Below are 19,712 nucleotides of genomic sequence, written 5' to 3'. Positions count from 1 at the left end.
TCCGGGAGACGTGTTTTTAAAATAAAAGTCTCCATCACTCTTTCAGGATGTGGTTGGTCAAAATAATTATATTAACTATTTACTGTATATTTTATTGGCTATTAAAGTTTGTCGGTGCATTTCTTCAAATGTATGTTTTATCCCGATCGCTGCTTAAATATTTTCGTATGAGACTTGTTACTTTTCTCAACGCTAGACAGGTTGAACTAATCACAATTATGTATAATTTACTTGAATAATTTTTATTTTTATTATTATAATTTAAAGTATTTTTTTAAATGAACAAGAGTGAGTGGTGACAACAACAAAAAAAAAAACTAGTTGGAGGCACTTAATAAAATTTCGACAAACGATTTTTTTATCATTAGAAACACAACAAAATAATGACAAATCATTGAGTGAATTGATCAATGGCGCCATCCAGTGGGTCTTTAACACAGTCTGGTCTTTAAATGACAAGTGTGTCATACTGATACTATGCTGTGTAATAAAAAGCGATTTTACAGCGTAACCTTCGGTAAATTTAGTGTAGCCTACCTATAACAATAGCCTAAGTAAGGGAACAACATTTTTAGTTTGGGGAATAAAGGGGTAACAACCAAAATAATTTGAAAAATGATTTAGGAAGCCTATACTGTAAGTATTATAGAACAAAGGGCTTATTCTACTATTTATGCTATAACAATCTTACATTTCTGAGCGATTTAGCAAGAATACCTTTTTGAAATAATGGTGGAACAGTATATATAGGCTTTTTAAAAATTACAGGGTACACATCTATGCATTTATAAAGTAATCTTTTTAACAAAGTGCAGTGAAAAACTATTGCAACTTTTGCTTAAATATTGGGGAAAGATTCTCTTGTTTCATGTACAGGGTAAGTACAATAAAAATGCATAATCTTATATCACTGACTTGGAAATCTTTATTTATTATACAAGCACCATTTACCACATGAAACCAGATATATTTCCCAGTATATTTTTAAAATTTGCAATAGTCTTTTCTTGCACTGAAACATTAGCCCATACATAAACATCTGCACTTTTGCTATAATTTTTTTATAGTATTTTTTTTTAAAGCATAGACCCTGTCATTTTTAAAAAGCCTATGTATTGTTACACAATTGCTACAAAAAGGTACGCAGTGAATGTTCTCGCTAAATTGCTCCCAAATGTAAGATTGTTGTATCTTAATAGTAGAATAAGTACACCTTAGTCCTATAATACTTACAGTTTATATATATTTTTAATTCTTTTCCTGGTTGTTAATCCCCAAATTTTAGGCTATATCCCTTATACTTACATTTACTTTATAGGTACACTATAATTACAGAAAGTTACACTGTAAATTCCTCTTAATTACACAGTACTTTCTGGGCTTTTAAGTTTTTCATGAATCATTTAATTCATAATTCATGTTTGTGTGTAAAAACCACGAACAAGCATTTCATGCAATTACATTTTTAGGTCAAAACCTGTAATACATAGAATTACATTAAACATAATAAATTGTTGGCCTCAGATTTAGTTTAAGAGAGAAATGATATATAAAAGAACTTAATTCTTATAATAATAGGTTATTTTTGTCATGATTCGTCGTGTCTTCAAGGACTGTAGCCATTCTTTCCACATCCAGTGATGCCGTGACCTGTAACTATTACCCCGAGGCATGTTGTCATGCTTGCTAAACTTGACCTATAGGTCCTGTAGGGTTTTCATGAGAAAAAAAACATCAACAACCTTCAGATGTCCTGTCTTCATGATCATTAATCCATATAGCTTTGTTTCTGGCTGAGGAATTTCTCTTAAAGGAAGTTACTTCTTATAGAAACCTTTGTCATGAAATGTTTTTTTGTTGCTACTTCTCTTTAAGCCTTTCTATGTTTATCACCGGTACTCAACAGACCGCTCTGTGAGGATATTCAAGCTGAAATGAAAAAAAAAAAAAAACACTCTTACTGTAGATAAAAAGGTACAAAAGCAGTCACTGGGGCTGTACCTTTTCAAAAGATACACTTTTGTACCTAAAGGCTGCATTTGGTACCTTAATGGTACATATTAGCACCTAAAATGTACAGATTAGCACCTGAAATTTACACATTAGCACCTAAAATGTACATATTAGCACCTAAAATGGACATATCAGCACCTCAAATGCACATATCAGCACCTCAAATGCACATATCAGCACCTAAAATGTACATATCAGCACCTAAAATGTACATATTAGCACCTAAAATGGACATATCAGCACCTCAAATGCACATATCAGCACCTAAAACGTACATATTAGCACCTAAAATGTACATATTAGCACTTGGAATGTAAATATTAGCACCTAAAATGTACATATTAGCACCTAAAATGGACATATTAGCACCTAAAATGGACATATCAGCACCTAAAATGGACATATTAGCACTTGAAATGTAAATATTAGCACCTAAAATGTACATATTAGCACCTGAAATGTAAGTATTAGCACCTAAAATGTAAATATTAGCACCTAAAATGGACATATTAGCCCCTAAAATGGACATATCAGCACCTCAAATTAGCACCTAAAATGTACATATTAGCACTTGAAATGTAAATATTAGCACCTAAAATGTACATATTAGCACCTAAAATGTACATATTAGCACCTAAAATGTAAATATTAGCACCTAAAATGGACAAAAGTTTACCTTTTGAAAAAGTACAGCCCCAGTGACAGCTTTTGTACCTTTTTTCTGATAGTGAAGGTCAGAGGTCATTTACCATTTGGTGCTAAATTTACTGCAGCCATGCATGTTAACATCCCTCTGGCAAGAGCGTACTGTAGAGATCTCCCTCAATCAGCAGAGCAACGTTCCCAAATGACATATACTTTACACACGTCAATCTCATCTGCTTTCTTACGCTCTCCGTCTCTTTGTGTGCGCTTGATAATAGGGCTGAGATCAGTTACAGAGCTTTTGGAGAATGTGCAAAAGGCATGATCTCACGTTATAAACCTCATCCTGTACAGTGTTTTGATGCAGGGCCCAAAATGGGTGTGTATGATCAGTTACACACTTTTCACATCACACTTCACATTCCTGTGTCATCTATTGACAGAGTACAATTACTCTAAATGTCATGTGTAGCCTGGAAAAAGTTATAGATTTCTCTTACACTTCAAACACATGTGAGTGTGTAGACATAGGAGTAGTTCACTTTAAAAAAACTTTTGCTGATAATTTACTCACCCCCGTGTCATCCAAGATGTCCATGTCTTTCTTTCTTCAGTCGAAAAGAAATTAAGGTTTTTGATGAAAACATTCCAGGATTTTTCTCCATATAATGGACTTCAATGGGGACCAAACGGTTCAAGGTCCAAAAGACAGTTTCAGTGCAAACTGTTCAAAGGGCTTTAAACGATTCCAGACGATGAAGCGAAAAACGATCAGTCATTTAATAAATAAATAACAAAGTTTAGTTTTATAAGCTCAAATGGTCTCCTTGCTCGGTTCTGTGATGCGCGTTCGTGACTCTCCTGTTCGAACTTGTTTATCAAAATGAACGAATCATTTTTCATGTCATTTGGTTGATTCAACAAATGAAATGAACGAAATGACTCTCCTGAGTTCGTGACTCTCCTGTTCGAACTCGTCCATCAAAATGAACGAATCATTTTTCATGTCATTTGGTTGATTCAACGAACAAAATGACTCTCCTGAGTTCGTGACTCTCCTGTTCGAACTCGTCCATCAAAATGAACGAATCATTTTTCATGTTATTTGGTTGATTCAACGAACGAAATGACTCTCCTCAGTTCTTGACTCTCCTGTTTGAACTCGTCCATCAAAATGAACGAATCATTTTTCGTGTCATTTGGTTGATTCAAAAAACGAAATGACTCTCCTGAGTTCGTGACTCTCCTGTTCGAACTCATTTATCAAAATGAACGGATCTTTTTTCATGTCATTTGGTTGATTCAACGAACAAAATGACTCTCCTGAGTTCATGACTCTCCTGTTCGAACTCGTCCATCAAAATGAACGAATCATTTTTCATGTTTTTTTTTATTTTTTATTTTTTTTATTAAACATTAAAGCAATACAAACAAAAATATATTAAAGAAAAAAAATTACAGCAAAATACACAGACACAAATAAGTTGCCAGGGTAACATAAAAGCAAGAATGCGGTGCATTCACCTTAAGAGGACATAAAGGATGAATATATAGATACAGTTTTCATTGAATCATTTTTCATGTCATTTGGTTGATTCAACGAACGAAATGACTCTCCTGAGTTCGTGACTCTCCTGTTCGAACTCGTCCATCAAAATGAACTAATCATTTTTCATGTCATTTGGTTGATTCAACAAATAAAATGAACGAAATGACTCTCTTGAGTTCGTGACTCTCCTGTTCGAACTCGTCCATCAAAATGAACTAATCATTTTTCATGTCATTTGGTTGATTGAACGAACGAAATTAGTTTGTGACTCTCCTGTTCGTACTCGTCCATCAAAATGAACGAATCATTTTTCATGTCATTTGGTTGATTCAACAAATAAAATGAACGAAATGACTCTCTTGAGTTCGTGACTCTCCTGTTCGAACTCGTCCATCAAAATGAACTAATCATTTTTCATGTCATTTGGTTGATTGAACGAACGAAATTAGTTTGTGACTCTCCTGTTCGAACTCGTCCATCAAAATGAACGAATCATTTTTCATGTCATTTGGTTGATTCAACGAACGAAATGACTCCCCTGAGTTCGTGACTCTCCTGTTCGAACTCATTCATCAAAACGAACAAATCTTTTTTCATGTCATTTGGTTCATTCAATAAGTGAAATGAACGAGTTGACTTGGGAAAAGATTCGTCATTTTGATGAACGAGTTCGAACAGGAGAGTCACAAACGCGCATCACAGAACAGAGCAAGGGGACCATTTGTGCTAATAAAACTTAAACTTTGTTATTTATTTATTAAATGAGCGATCGTTTCGCTTGATATTCCATAACTTTGGAGCCTTTACAACTAATGCGTTATTCTCCTTTAGATTATATTTGGTTCTTGGAACAGTCTCTTCATTATGACTATACCATGACATTTTTGCATGCATGCATGAATTGCATTATGATGCATTGAAATATCAATAGATCAAGCATATAGCATTTAGTCATCGACATATTCTCACCTACAGCGAGTTAAATCCCAGCCAGAGCTTTTGAAGCGATGTGAAGAAGGGCCTGAAATGTGTTTACACTTCTGTGGAGACCTGCAGGACATTACAGGGCAGTTTAACAAGACATGAATGAGGTGTAGAGTCCCAGAACTGAGATCATGAAGGTCAGGACCCCCTCAACACCTGAAGCCCTCGAGGAGATCCGGGAGCTGGTGGAAAAAACCTGGAAATGTGAGACTGAGAGTTTCATGCCAAATGAGTCGTTTGTTGCATAGACAAATAGACACCACTTAAACCCAAACGATTTTTTTATTTTGAATAAGAGATTTGTCAGTAATTCATCTAGGATACTCTTCTAGGTTGCTGCATGTGTTCATGCATATAGTCATGATAGATTAGCAGCACAATCATCGTTTATGCAAATTAATGAAACAAAGGTTACAACACAAACACACGAGAGAGAAAATAATGATGTAATGCCTCACACTCATGTTTAACTATAATACTCGTTTAGTAATGTGACCTGCACTGCAATAGACACGCGTGTGTTTTATTGGGGATGAAACAATGTGTTCATTCTTATCGGTTTCATTAAAAATGACTCACTCTAGGGCTTTGAAACGATTAATCGCGATTAATCGCATCCAAAATAAAAGTTTGTGACTACATAATACATGTGTGTGAACTTTGTATAATTATTTTTAAGCTGTGCAAAAATGAATTGCGATTAAACGCATCCAAAATAAAAGTCTGTCTTTACATAATATATTTGTGTGTGCTTATTATTTTGCAAATATAAATACACACACATGCATGTATATATTTAAGAAAATGTGTTATTCATATATAAAATATTTATATAATATAGATTATGTATACATATATACAGAATTTAAGCGCAAATAATTCTTAAATACATACATGCATGCATAGGTATTTATATATACAAAATAATTATACACAGCACACACAAATATATTATGTAAACACAGACTTTTATTTTGGATGCGATTAATCGCAATTAATTTTTGCACAGCCCTAATTATTTTGTATATATATATATATATATATATATATATATATATATATACACACACACACACACACACATACATGTATATACAGTATTTAAGACATATTTGTTATTTACAAATAAAATATTTATATATAGTACGAATTATATATATATATATATATATAAAACGATTAATCATGATTAATCACATCCAAAATAAATAAAAGTTTGTGTTTACATTATATATGTGTGTGTAGTTTGTATAATTGTTTTGTATATTAAAATACACACACATGCATGTATATATTTAAGAAAATGTGTTATTAATAAAATATGTATATTCATGTATAATATAAATTTTGTATATATATATATATATATATATAGTATATACATGCAAATATTTCTTAAATATATACATGCATGTGTGTGTATTTATAATTATACACAGTGCACATACATATATTATGTAAACACAAACTTTTATTTTGGATGCAGCCCTAGTTCACTCACACTCATGCATTTGAGGTTATGAAGCATCTTTTCAGCTCTGAGTGAGAAGACGAACTCGGTCAAATAATGAAAAAAAGCTACCACACACACACACCACATGTCCATGGCAAACAGTAGAGGCACAGATCACATTCTCGGTCTCGTCTCAAAATAGCAAAAGGTCTTGTAAACAAGCATCACATTCACGACTAATCAGCAACAACACATTCTCAATCTACCAACTTGTGCTGCTAATTGATTAGTAATAGTTACTCTTCTTGGATGAAAGATTATAGATGCGTTCTTAAAGGAACAGCGCATCCACGTATGAAACAGTCGGCCATCGTTAACTCACCCACGTGTGTGATTTTATTTCCTTAATGGAAGACAAAATGTGATTATTTCTTACTTTTGCAGAAACAACAGTGGTGACTGACTGATGATGTCAAGCTCAAGCAAGTGTTACAGAAGCTGTTTATATGAGCAAAACGATTGGTTAAGATGTGTCATCATTGAATATATGCACATAAAAAGGAGATTAGAACTTCTTTAATGTCGCACAAAGCCATCGCATGACTTCAGAAGACTGAGATTATACCTTTTTATACATTAATGGCAGACTGGTGCACATTTACATTCATTGTATGAACAAAGCAGGATGTCACTTCTGGTTTTGTGTTTGTGAAGTGAAGGCGGGTAACGGCGCGCTTTTGGTGTTTCCCATTCCTCACGATGTTTTAAGACGTGCATGCTGTTTCATTCATGCAGGATTGAGTATGATATGTGCATTCACTGTAGGGCTGTGCAACGATTAATCACATCCAAAAATAATATATGTGTGTGTACTGTGGATAATTAATTTGTATAAAAAAATGCACACACATGCATGCATACACTTAAGAAATATTTGCATTTATGTTATATATATATATATATATTAGGGCTGTGCAAAAATTAATTGCGATTAATCGCATCCAAAATAAAAGTCTGTCTTTACATAATATATTTGTGTGCTGTATATAATTATTTTGTATATATAAATACACACACATGCATGTATATATTTAAGAAAATGTGTTATTCATATATAAAATATTTATATTTATATAATATAGATTATGTATTTATATATATATACAGAATTTAAGCGCAAATAATTCTTAAATATATACATGCAGGCATAGGTATTTATATATACAAAATAATTATATACAGGACACGCAAATATATTATGTAAACACAGACTTTTATTATGGATGGGATTAACCGCAATTAATTTTTGCACAGCCCTAATATATATATATATAACAAAAATGCAAATATTTATTAAGTGTATGCATGCATGTGTGTATATATATATATATATATATATATATATATATATACACTTTTAAATATATGCATGCATGTGTGTGTGTGTATATATATACAGTATATATATATATAAATAAATACACACACATGCATGCACATATTTAAAAATATATAATCACTCAATCATGACATTTTGAATGCAAATATGACATTGTTTGAGAACTTGACATTACCAAGACAACATAAATTGTCATAAATATATCATAAAAATGACATAGCAGATTAATTATCAAACTTAAGAAACCACTTAGCTTTATGGGTTAACATTACATTAAACTGTCAGGTGGTTGGCTAATTAATCTGCTATGCCATGTTTGATATATTTATGAAAGCTTGTGTTCTCTTAATAATGTCAAGTTGTTATGACAAAGACATCTTAAACAATGTCATATTTGCATTCAAAATTCAATTGAGCGAATGACACTTAACGACAGTCATAAACATGCATAAACCCTACTTCATATTCAAGACACATGTCATGTCATGGTTATGAAGGTGTCTTTTATTTTGGCGATTAATCGAGTTCACATGCTAATAGAGTTCATGACGGCACCTTAGCACGACTAGTCATTCCTTGGCGAGTCTCTGTATTAGCGAAAACCATTCTGTCCGTTTGCGTGTGATGTACGTGGGTGTTATGATCTGAGCGGGCAGGAGCGGACAGCCTTCGACTCTCACGCTCTCACACAGAGCCTCGGCGTTACAGATCACGTACATGCCGCAGTCAAAGCTGTTCTGCTGCGAGGGGCTTTGCTCTTCGACAAACGTCACTTTCTCTCCTAGGAAAGCTTCCAGTTTTGCTGCGATACGTCGCGCGTGCAACGAGTTCCCTCCTTTTTGAGAGTCGAAGTGTGTGAACTGACTGGCGTCTCGTTGATAGAGAAGCAAACTCCAGTGGGAGCCGCCGGCCGTTTGATTGGCGTTGTCGTTGACCGGCAGAAACACCCACTGTCGCGTCGCGAGACTCAGCGGCTCCAGAAACACGGCGAGCTCCTCTTGACTCGAAGCGTACTTGATGAACTGGGCCACTTCCGGGCTGATGAAACACACCTTCTCGCTCAGGCTTTTGAAGCGCTCTGCTGCGAAGTACTCGAAGGCGAAACCGATGACCTGGTCGTTGAGCCAGTGCGGTCCGTTTAACAGCGCCACATCCGAGCGCCGAAGAAGACTGTCCTGGAAGCTCAACACCACTGGATCCATCGTCAACGCAACACGGGTCACTGTGGATTTAGAGATTTTACTGATTTTAAACGGGTCATTGGATGCCCATTTTTGGGTTTTCATGCAAAGTTTGTGACATACTTAATGTTAAAATTCTTCAATGGTTGTGTAAAACGACACCCTTTTTACCAAATCGAAAACAGCTCTGTTCACAGTGACTCGTTTCGGTGCATGTCTCTTTAAATGATAATGAGCAACTGCTCTTGATGTCATTATGACATCATATTGCTCAGAAAATCCAGAGTGTTTAGACTTTTTGAAGAAAGATAAGGCATATTTTATACAATTGTTAATACTGATGGGGAAGTTTCACATTCATAAAATGAAATGGTCTGACTCCAAACCTAATTTTTCTTGCTTTAAAAATGATGTTAAGCTTTATTGTTCTCTTTTGTGTAACTGCACAAGTAAAAAGGCAATTAGAGCTTATAGCATTGTAAGCAGATATGATTTATAATGTAGCACCCCTTTTCTGTTTGTAATACTTTTTTTATTTTATTTACTTTGTTTTTTTGTTTCACTTTGAAGGATTATGTCTCATTGTATTGTTCTGTTCATGGCATTAATAATAAAAAAAATAAAATAAAAAAAAGTTTAGACTTTTTGAGGATTGCACACACTGCAAAGACGGATTTATATGCAAACACTCTATAAAAGTGAATTTAATATTAATATTACATATTAAACGGGTCATTGGATAGGGCTGTCAAACGATTAATCGCGATTAATCACATCCAAAATAAAAGTTTGTTTACATAATATATGTGGGTGCATTGTGTATAATTATTTTATATATATAAATACACACATGATTGTATAGATTTAAGAAAAATTTTAATGTATATACTGTATATAAATGTATATATAATTTATGTTATATATAAATATAAATATTTTATATATAAATATTTTTTCTTAAATATACATGCATGTGTGTGTATTATATATATAAAATAATTATACACAGTGCACCCACATATATTATGTAAACACAAACTTTTAATTTGGATGCGATTAATCGCTTGACAGCCACCCGTTTAATATGTAATATAAAATTAAATTCACTTAAATGGTGTTTGCATATAAATGTGTCTTTGCAGTGTGTGCAATCATGAAAAAGTCTAAACACTCTCAAGTCGTTACTTGTTAATTACTTAAAATACAAGGATTCAGATGATATACTAGACTAACTTTTAAACAAATAGACTATTTAAACTGTTATTTATTGTAAACGTGCTCGCCAACTTTACTAGCACTGCACTGCGCAATGATACAGGCCAAACAAACACGATCACATTTCAAAGCCCTCTGTATTCTTCATCAGTTAAAAAATCACATCGACAAAATATTGTTTGTTACCTTGCAAAAGACACAGTCCCCAAAGTAAGCCTTCATTACGTCCACCTTCCTCTGCTACCGTCTGCTACAAGCGCAGTGAGGGCAGATGCTGTTGTACATAGATAGATATCTCGTCACACTGCTGGCCAATGGAGGTCGACGTCTGCACCTGGCGGCCATCTTGTCACAGGCAGCTAGCTCACTCGTAACATTGTGTTAATGGTACATGTACTGTTTAAACAACGATAACTTACTAATTTTTCTACCGATTTTCAAACGGTTTGGTTTGTTATAAACGTCGGAGATGTAGTTATGAGACAGCATACTTATGAATAATAAGTGTATAAATAAATAATCATCCAGATAATTATAGCCGCGTTAATAACGTTTGTAAGACACCAACCCGTTTGTAAATCCGTCAAGATTTCAACGAGATAAGAGTATTTGTGTTCGTGCTGACCCCTCATCTTGCATCATCTTGCCTGTGACAAGATGGCCGCCGGTGATGACGATAGAAACTCCGCTTTAAGACAGATATCTATGCTGTTGTAACAGTAACAGAAAGTGTCGCGCTTCAAAACTTTTTGCGACAGTGTTGAGGGGCAGGGCACGTACACGCCTTTTTCCAAAGCTAGGCGGTGATTGGCTTACCGTAGCGTGACGAAACTGCCTCTCTGAAAGCCAGCCGCCGCCCCATCGCCGCAACTGACTCCGCCCACTCCGCAGCGAGTACGCGCAGCGCGCGTCTGGACGCTGATGAGAAGCAGCACTGATTAAGCAGAAAAAAAAAAACAGAAAGGAGTTTCAGCGAGCGACTCCCACGAGAAAAGAAACGCCGCACTGTTCGGAAATTTCAATGGGAAAAGGATTGTAGTCATTTTTTTAATCAAAATGGCAGAGTGGGACGTGTGTTCGGACACGGGAAAGTTGCAACGGATAATTTGAGAGAGACAATTCTGGGATATTAGTGGACTCGAGCTGCGCCGGATTTGATCCGTCCTTAAAGGCGCAGCAAACACTGGATTTTTTCTTTCTTTCACTGAACTCAGAGAGGTGAGATTTGATGTGTTGAGATTATTTTCACTCATGCTTTAAGTGAATAACACAAACTAACTTGTGCTGACTGACTCGAAGTTTCCCTGCATCTTCTCCTGCTTTATGTTTATGGTGACTGCGCGCGCCAACTCGTGGCACACGAGACGTGCAAAACAATATTGTGATTTTTCTTTTGATTCAGTGTCAACAGACATTAGCATAACTAGTGAACTAGGTTTAAATGTGTTAGGATAACTTTAAGCTGGCATTTATGTGCGGCTGAATAAACAAGGTGTGACAGATGTCATGGGTGGAGATGATGATGAGGAGGATGATGATGATGATGCATGTATTATTGAGGACTCACTTCAGTGCCAGTACTGCAGTAATCATGGACCAAATCTGCACAGTCATCCGGTCCTAGTCACAATGTTTCATCTCTCTCTCTCTCTCTCTCTCTCTCTCTCTCTCTCTCTCTCTCTCTCTCTCTCTCTCTCTCTCTCTCTCTCTCTCTCTCTCTCTCTCTCTCTCTCTCTCTCGTTCGTTCTTTAAGTGCGCGGCCACTTTAAGTCAAGAGTTGAAGGTGTGTGAATGTCATTGCATTTAAATGGCAAACATCAAACCAAGTGGCATCTCTACATATTTTCTCAGAACTAACTTCACTTTTCTGAACCATTTCGCGTGACTTTTAGCCTGGAAGTGTCATCACAGGTGTAGTTCATCACATTAACTATCATTCCAAATACATTTTACCATCACAAAGTGTCCAGATCAAATCGTTTTTAAACTTCCCATGAAATATATATATTTTTCTTCTATTATAAAAGCGATTTTGTCTTTTAGTATGATTAATATGTTAGTCTTACTGTTATCCATAAGCGAGTGTGCTCCAAAACAATAACAAAATTCACATTTAGAATATATATAAGCGTTAGTCTCACTTTCTCCGATATAGATCAATGAATTTGATGACATCACTCTGCACTTCAACTTCTCATCAGATTTTCTGACCAATCAAACGCTCTCTAGAATCTGAAGCCCCGCCCCCTACATTACGAACAGTAGATGCGGCTAAAATGGTCACTTGTTCACACAATTGCGGTTTTCTACACGGTAAATGACACATAGTGCACTATATAGGGGATAGTGGACGACACATAGTGCACTATATAGGGGATAGTGGACGATTCAGAGAGTGTAAATATGCTTTCCATTGGGATATGGAGGAGATTGGGACAACTTTATCAAGTTCAACGGCTCTGTGATGTAAATATGTGCCCCGCCCCTTCCGGTTTCAACACATTCAGTGGGTGTTTAAACAACAAAATATCTGTTGTTCATCAACTGAAACCTAACAAACACTTGTGCTATGCATGCTGTGATGAGAATAAATACCACTTGGTGTTGACTTTGTTTTTTTTAATGCAGCTCATGCGTTTAGTGTTCATTAAAATCAGTTCCTGAGGAAAGTTTTTGTTGTTGTCCGGCACAGGTGATGTGAGGAATGTGAAGGGTTTGTCTCAGCTGTTAGAGATTGTGCCAAGACATGACTTAACTCCGACAACTGGCCTCGTATACGACACCCCACATACTAACTAACTAGTGTGGTCTGCATGCTCCTGAACCAGATTCATAAGTTAACACTGTTACTGTTAGGAAAGCTCTGTGCCGGTGGTGAAATCACAGTCCTGAGTTATTGTTAAATGTCTTTGTAGAGAGGCTTTCAGTTTGAAACCAAATCACATCTCAGGTTTAAATATCCTTGTTAAATATTAACGCAGAGCAGAAATAGAAGTTGCATCATAGAGCCTGGAGGGAAAGGTAAAGCCGGATGAGAATCTCAAACACGCACTTTAGTGGCACCACTTGTTTTTTTCCGGTTGAGTTTTTCTGGTTTCTGTTTATTTTTCTGTTTTAGTTTTTCCGGATTCTGTTTATTTTTCTGTTTTAGTTTTTCCGGATTCTGTTTATTTTTCTGTTTTAGTTTTTCCGGATTCTGTTTATTTTTCTGTTTTAGTTTTTCAGGATTCTGTTTATATTTCCAGTTTTGTTTTTCCGGATTTTGTTTATTTTTCCGGTTTATTTTTCTGATTCTGTTTACTTTTCCGGTTTCGTTTTTCTAGATTCTGTTTACTTTCCGGTTTCGTTTTTCTAGATTCTGTTTACTTTCCAGTTTCGTTTTTCCGGATTCTGTTTATTTTTCCCGTTTCATTTTTCCGGATTCTGTTTATTTTTCCGGTTTCGTTTTTCCGGATTTTGTTTATTTTTCCGGTTTATTTTTTCTGATTCTGTTTACTTTTCCGGTTTCGTTTTTCTAGATTCTGTTTACTTTTCCGGTTTCGTTTTTCTAGATTCTGTTTACTTTCCAGTTTCGTTTTTCCGGATTCTGTTTATTTTTCCGGTTTCGTTTTTTCTGGATTGTGTTTATTTTTCCGTTTTAATTTTTCAGGATTCTGTTTATTTTTCCGGTTTCGTTTTTCAGTATTCTGTTTATTTTTCTGTTTTAGTTTTCCGGATTCTGTTTCTTTTTTCTGGTTTCGTTTTTCTGGATTCTGTTTATTTTTCTGTTTATTTTTTCCTGATTTTGTTTATTTTTCCAGTTTAGTTTTTTCTGATTCTGTTTACTTTTCCGGTTTCGTTTTTCCAGGTTTCTGTTTATTTTTCCCGTTTCATTTTTCCGGATTCTGTTTATTTTTCTGTTTTAGTTTTTCAGGATTCTGTTTATTTTTCCGGTTTTAGTTTTTCCAGATTTTGTTTATTTTTGCAGTTTCATTTTTCTGGATTCTGTTTACTTTTCCGGTTTCATTTTTACGGATTCTGTTTACTTTTCCGGTTTCATTTTTCAGGATTCTGTTTATTTGTCCGTTTGAGTTTTTCTGGATTCTGTTTATTTTTCTGGTTTATTTTTTCTGGATTCTGTTTATTTTCCCATTTTATTTTTTTCTGGATTCTGTTTATTTTTCCAGTTACAAGGTTTAACAACAATTTAGTTTCACTAACTCCATGAAATGTTTTATTCCTTTTTATGTTGTAATAAAATTAGAATAATCATTTAATGAATTCTTTAACAAACAAACTTTAACAATTTATTAATTTATCACAAATTTTACAATAATAGGGCCTGATTTATTATCAAAAATGTCGGTAGTCAAATGAAGACAAAACATTACAATTTAATCAATATCTTACATGTAATCAAAGTAAAAGGTAACAATTTGTTTGATCTTTTAACAAAGTACTGCAAGGCAAAGGTTAGCTGTTCAAAAGAAAAATCATATTCATAAAAAAAATCATGTTTTAAACATTTTATTATTATTACTACGTTGAGAAGTACAGCCTGATGGTAATATATGTCTGTCTACATTTCTCCAAGAATTTAGACCTTGGTGTTCATAGACCATGAACACCTTTGAGTTTATTTATTTTTATATAATATGATGACAATTTTTATTAAATTAAATGTAGAGGTTTATGTCCTCATGTAGTGAGATGGCAGACGCTGAAAACATGAGTACATGGACGAAACTGCGCATTCACACAAAGACGAGCAAAACACGCAGACTTCAGATTTAAACAGCAATATTGAGTGGATATCACAATGTTTTGGCCTCAGTTTGATATTATTTTGGTTTCAGTTTAATAAATATTCTTCCAAAATTTGCCACATTTTTAGTAAATTCCTGTAATATCCTGTTTTTATGACGTGATTCCAATCCGCCCACGTTTTCCGCAAGCCGAAAATCATTGGGTACTGTACTGTAGTGTATGACTCTATATGATGAATCTAGCTTGTTGGAGAAATCTGAAGCACTTTTGGACCACAACAATAAGAGGAAACTGCCATAGGAAGTAGTGAAACTCTTGGTTGCCTGGATTTGACTTTGAAGGGATGCGGTAATCCATAGTTCAACCTTAAAAGTCCCTAAGAACTTATTGGAGAGAACTTAAAAAAAATAAAAATAAAAAACACATAAAAATAAGCATAATTTACATAGAAAATACGGTACTTTTTGAAGTAAATAAATTCAAAAATACCCCCAAAATAAAAAACCCCTCCATAAATGGATAGACAAAACTTTATCAAAGACAATGATATAACATTTATAATAAATAAAAATTAGGATCACACCTGAGTCCTCAATTACAGGATTATGGGCTATAAAGCGAATACGGTGAGTGGGGGCGGGGCTCATTTGCATATTCACAGAGCCGCGTCAAGTTACATTCAAGATAATTTAACGTACGACCCCTTTTTTTTAAGGAAAAAACATTTAAATATGTAATTTTAGTCATCAAAGATGAGTTTTAAGGGATAAAATTGACCGTTACAGCATCTGCTGTTTTGTATCACGTTTATTTCTCTCTTGAATATGTCAGCTGTACTTCAGATAGTAAAGTTATTTAGCTGAATTGCAAATTGCAGACAGCTGTGAGCAGACGGACAGCTGAAAGGGAGTATGGGTCATATCTCCGGCTGTAAATAACTGAAAACAACAGTAATTATTACTTTTACCATTTGTCCGAAGCCCTTCTGTATGTCAGACACAGGCTAATGCGTGTTGACGGGTCATTGTTCGCTTACCAGCCAAGCCAATTTTTGTATAAATATGTTTATGCGATTTCCGTGTTATTTTGCTTAGTTTGTGCGTTTTGTCCTCGGAAATATGTGTATTGGCTTTCCAAATTGACCACGATATGTGCCAGCCCTAAATTATCATCGAGCAATAAATCATCTTGGATATAAGTATGTTACAGGCTGTAATTTTTCTTGGAACTTGTTTTTTTTTTTTTGAGATGCTCTTGGTGTAATGTTTGTCCAATCCAAACAAATATTTGGAGTGGATTAGATGTTATTCGGGTCCATGTGTTGTTTAATTCCAGAACTTACATTTCAAATGACTCTTAACTCCCAGCAAAATCATTCACTGAGAACGTTATGAAGCTTTAATGATGAGTTACGATGGTTTTTCCTCATAAATCGTGACTTTCACGCAATATTGAACATTCTGTCGTCAGTTATTCGCCCTTATGTCGTTCCAATCGCATTAGTCCTTCGCTCATCATTTAAAACGCATACGGAAATGTGTTTAATGAGAGATTTCTGGTTTATTCACTTTGATACTCCAAAAATTTCATAAACGCATTGTAAAAGTAATCCGTATGAATTGAGCAGTTTTATTCTGGTCTTCTGAAGAGACACAAAGCTTTGTGCTTTTATTTACATGGTGAAACTTGTAAAAGTTCATTTTATTAAAGGTGAAACTAATATATTATATAGACCAGGGCTGTCAAACAATTAATCATGATTAATCACATCCAGAATAAAAGTTTGTGTTTACATAATATATGTTGGGTGCACTGTGTATAATTATATATATATATATATATATATATATATATATATATACACACACATGCATGTATAAAAATTTAAGCTATATGTAAAATATTTATATTTATATATAATATAAATTATATACAAATTAATCTATAGAGTATGGAAATATTTCTTAAATATACATGCATGTGTGTGTGTATATATATATGTATACAAAATAATTATACATAGCACACACACACATATTATGTTAACACAAATGAGAACATTACAATTGTGTTAGGGGACAGATTTTTGTTTTAGCAATTAGGCTTTCAAAAATTATATAAAAATTGGATTTAGATTTATCGGCCGATATATCGGTTATCGGCTTTCAAATATAAAGAATTATCGGTTATCGGTATCGGCCAAAACGTTCATATCGGTGCATCCCTATAATTACGTATTTTTTTCCACAGTCTTATATCACAACAGTTTTACACCAAACTGCGACTTTCTTGACTTGTCTGGTATCTTTTTAAATTGACAAACATCATGTGTGTAATTCAGGGCACAACTCAAACAAGATCAAAATATTAGTTGTCTCTCGCCATTGACTACCATACAATATTTTTCCGAAAATAAGGACCCATGGTGGTCGACTGGAAGGGGAGGGGCTTAAGCTCTCTATTCTTGTTTGTAGCATTTCAAGTTTTGTTCAAACTCCTAAACCTAAGTATGAGCAATAGTGATGTTTTGGAATAGTTTGGATGTAAAAGTAAGCCAGCTTAAGTAGGTAAGTAGGTGCCTGTCGGCTCCTGATGGATGTGCGAGGCAGAACAGGTGTTGACACACGTCACTTTCTGTAGTCCGGGGCACAGAAACTGGGCCGTTTCTCTAAAGTACAGGATCGTGAGGGAAAAGTGGGCCAGCTCTTGACCCTCTTATCACAGTGAGAAGAGAGCGTACCTGATCTAAGTTAAGTTAAGTGAGTTAAGTCTCTCTCTTTCAGTGTTTGACGGGCCGCAGAGAAATGTTGGGAATGGGAAAGTTGCATCAATGGTTTATCTCGTCTCAAATCTCGGATACCGTCTTAACTTGAGCACTCAAAAGGCAACAAAAACAGGGAAAGGCTGTAATACATTTAATTTTTGCTGAAGGTTAACAGTGAATGAGTTACGGTATGTTCTGACCTAGTTATTTTCTTTCTTTTAGAACATAATGTCGCAAATACAAAGAACTGCTTTCTCTATTTCATGCAACAAAAGTGGATGGTGATTATACTGTCAAGCTTCAAAAAGGACAATAAAGCAACATTAAAGCTCCAATAAAACTGTGTCCTAACCATGCATGACGCAACAGCATTCCAGCCGCGATTTATCTGTCCTCACTGAGCACTTTTCCTTGTGGATCTTGAGAGATTTATTATATAATACGCTTTCCAAAACTTACACAATGAATTTCGCCTTGTCCATGTGTAAAGTTTAATATTCACATCTTTATAGTTTACTACATGTATAGTTGAGAGACAGAACAAAACATCAACCGCTTTGCTGTAAAGCAGCATTTTCAGTAAAGTGCACAAACGTTCATGCATCCACACCACTAGGTGGCAGCAGGGCTTGGCAATAGGGCTGTCACTTTTGTGAAAAATACAGATATAAGTGTTCATTGAATTCATTAATTGTGATCTATTTTCTATTGTCTTAAGTCGTTTCCATTTTCAACACCAAATATAGGCAAATCTACGGATGACTAACGTAAAGAGGGCGCTTGATTTATGTATTATTTCTGATGATTTATTGGCGTAAAGTTTCATGCACAATGACAAACAGGAGTGCAACATTTAAGGATTATTAATTAACACCGTCACCGGGTACAAATGAACTTTGGCGAGTAACGCTGTCAAATCACGAGCAATCTGACGTGTTTCTATGTTTACTTACTTTGCCGGGGAAGTTTGTGTAAGGTAAATCTGCATGGATTTAGCGCAAATACGCAATTTGTGAGACCTCATGATATATTAAATACAGCATATTGCGTAGAATCCGCGCATTTCTGGCTTACTTGAACACGTACGTCACTACGCAACGAATAACGGCGCGCTTGTAAATTTGCATTGAAGTAATAGCGAATATTAAAATGTATTCGGTTAACAGAAAAGACATTGTTATTTTCCAACATCCTATTTGTTCTGTGTGCTGTTTTGATCTAAAACGCATTTTTGGCCGTTAAAATCGATTTCCTATTTTCGTTTTCGAAACTTGTGTTGGTTGGTCCGATCGATTTTCGAACGTAAAGTGACAGCCCAACTTGGCATTAACTATTTTGCTCATCAGTCACTGTGGCGAGTGTTTTCCCAAAGTTACGAGCCACTCTGCGTTTTCTTCTGTCACAATTTCGGCATAAATACCATGCCATATAGATATTTTTAATATTATCTCATAATTTTGCAGCAGGTTTATTAGGCTGCTGTCACTTTAAGTCCTGATACACGGAGCAATTATACTGTTACACGTGCGTTTTCTTTCTCAACGGTGTTCGGTCACTGAAAACATAACTGACTGTGTTTGTGAATGCTCACCCAGACCGCCAATTTTACAGTTATTTTGTGTGTATTTGACCATTTAAGCTTAATAAGCAGCAAAAAACCCCTCCATTTAGTACTTAGAGGAGCTTTTATGTGCCCACTTTGGGTGTTTGAGCACAACATCTGTGGGAATGAGTAAAACTGTGCACAATACATGCAATCCCAT

At 34.9% G+C, this 19,712-nt stretch overlaps 2 protein-coding genes across 9 annotated transcripts in view; one reads left to right on the top strand and one right to left on the bottom strand.

The window, feature by feature from the left end:
- Positions 1 to 8,526: 8,526 nt before the first annotated feature.
- On the bottom strand, positions 8,527 to 10,718 carry senp8 (SUMO peptidase family member, NEDD8 specific). The gene is made up of 2 exons (XM_039690742.2): positions 10,626 to 10,718; positions 8,527 to 9,265 (listed from the first exon to the last, which is right to left on the bottom strand). Exon 2 carries the CDS (start codon positions 9,243 to 9,245, stop codon positions 8,613 to 8,615), a length of 633 nt encoding a protein of 210 aa, XP_039546676.2. The 5' UTR covers positions 9,246 to 9,265; positions 10,626 to 10,718; the 3' UTR covers positions 8,527 to 8,612.
- Positions 10,719 to 11,364: 646 nt separating this feature from the next.
- The window catches only part of myo9aa (myosin IXAa), a 180,159-nt gene continuing 171,811 nt past the window's right edge, over positions 11,365 to 19,712 (top strand). For all 8 annotated transcript variants that reach the window (XM_039690796.2, XM_039690795.2, XM_039690799.2 and 5 more), the window contains exon 1: positions 11,365 to 11,657. The gene's annotated coding sequence lies outside the window, so the exon portion shown is untranslated. The remainder of the gene's footprint in view (positions 11,658 to 19,712) is intronic.

Source organism: Pimephales promelas, chromosome 1, assembly GCF_988280905.1.
Source record: "Pimephales promelas chromosome 1, fPimPro1.hap1.1, whole genome shotgun sequence".
Taxonomy (NCBI): domain Eukaryota; kingdom Metazoa; phylum Chordata; class Actinopteri; order Cypriniformes; family Leuciscidae; genus Pimephales; species Pimephales promelas.
This window is presented reverse-complemented; position numbering and strand designations above follow the sequence as displayed.

Coding starts and splice junctions, on each gene's coding strand:
- senp8 (XM_039690742.2), bottom strand. CDS start 9,245: ATGGATCCAGTGGTGTTGAGCTTCCAGGACAGTCTTCTTCGGCGCTCG.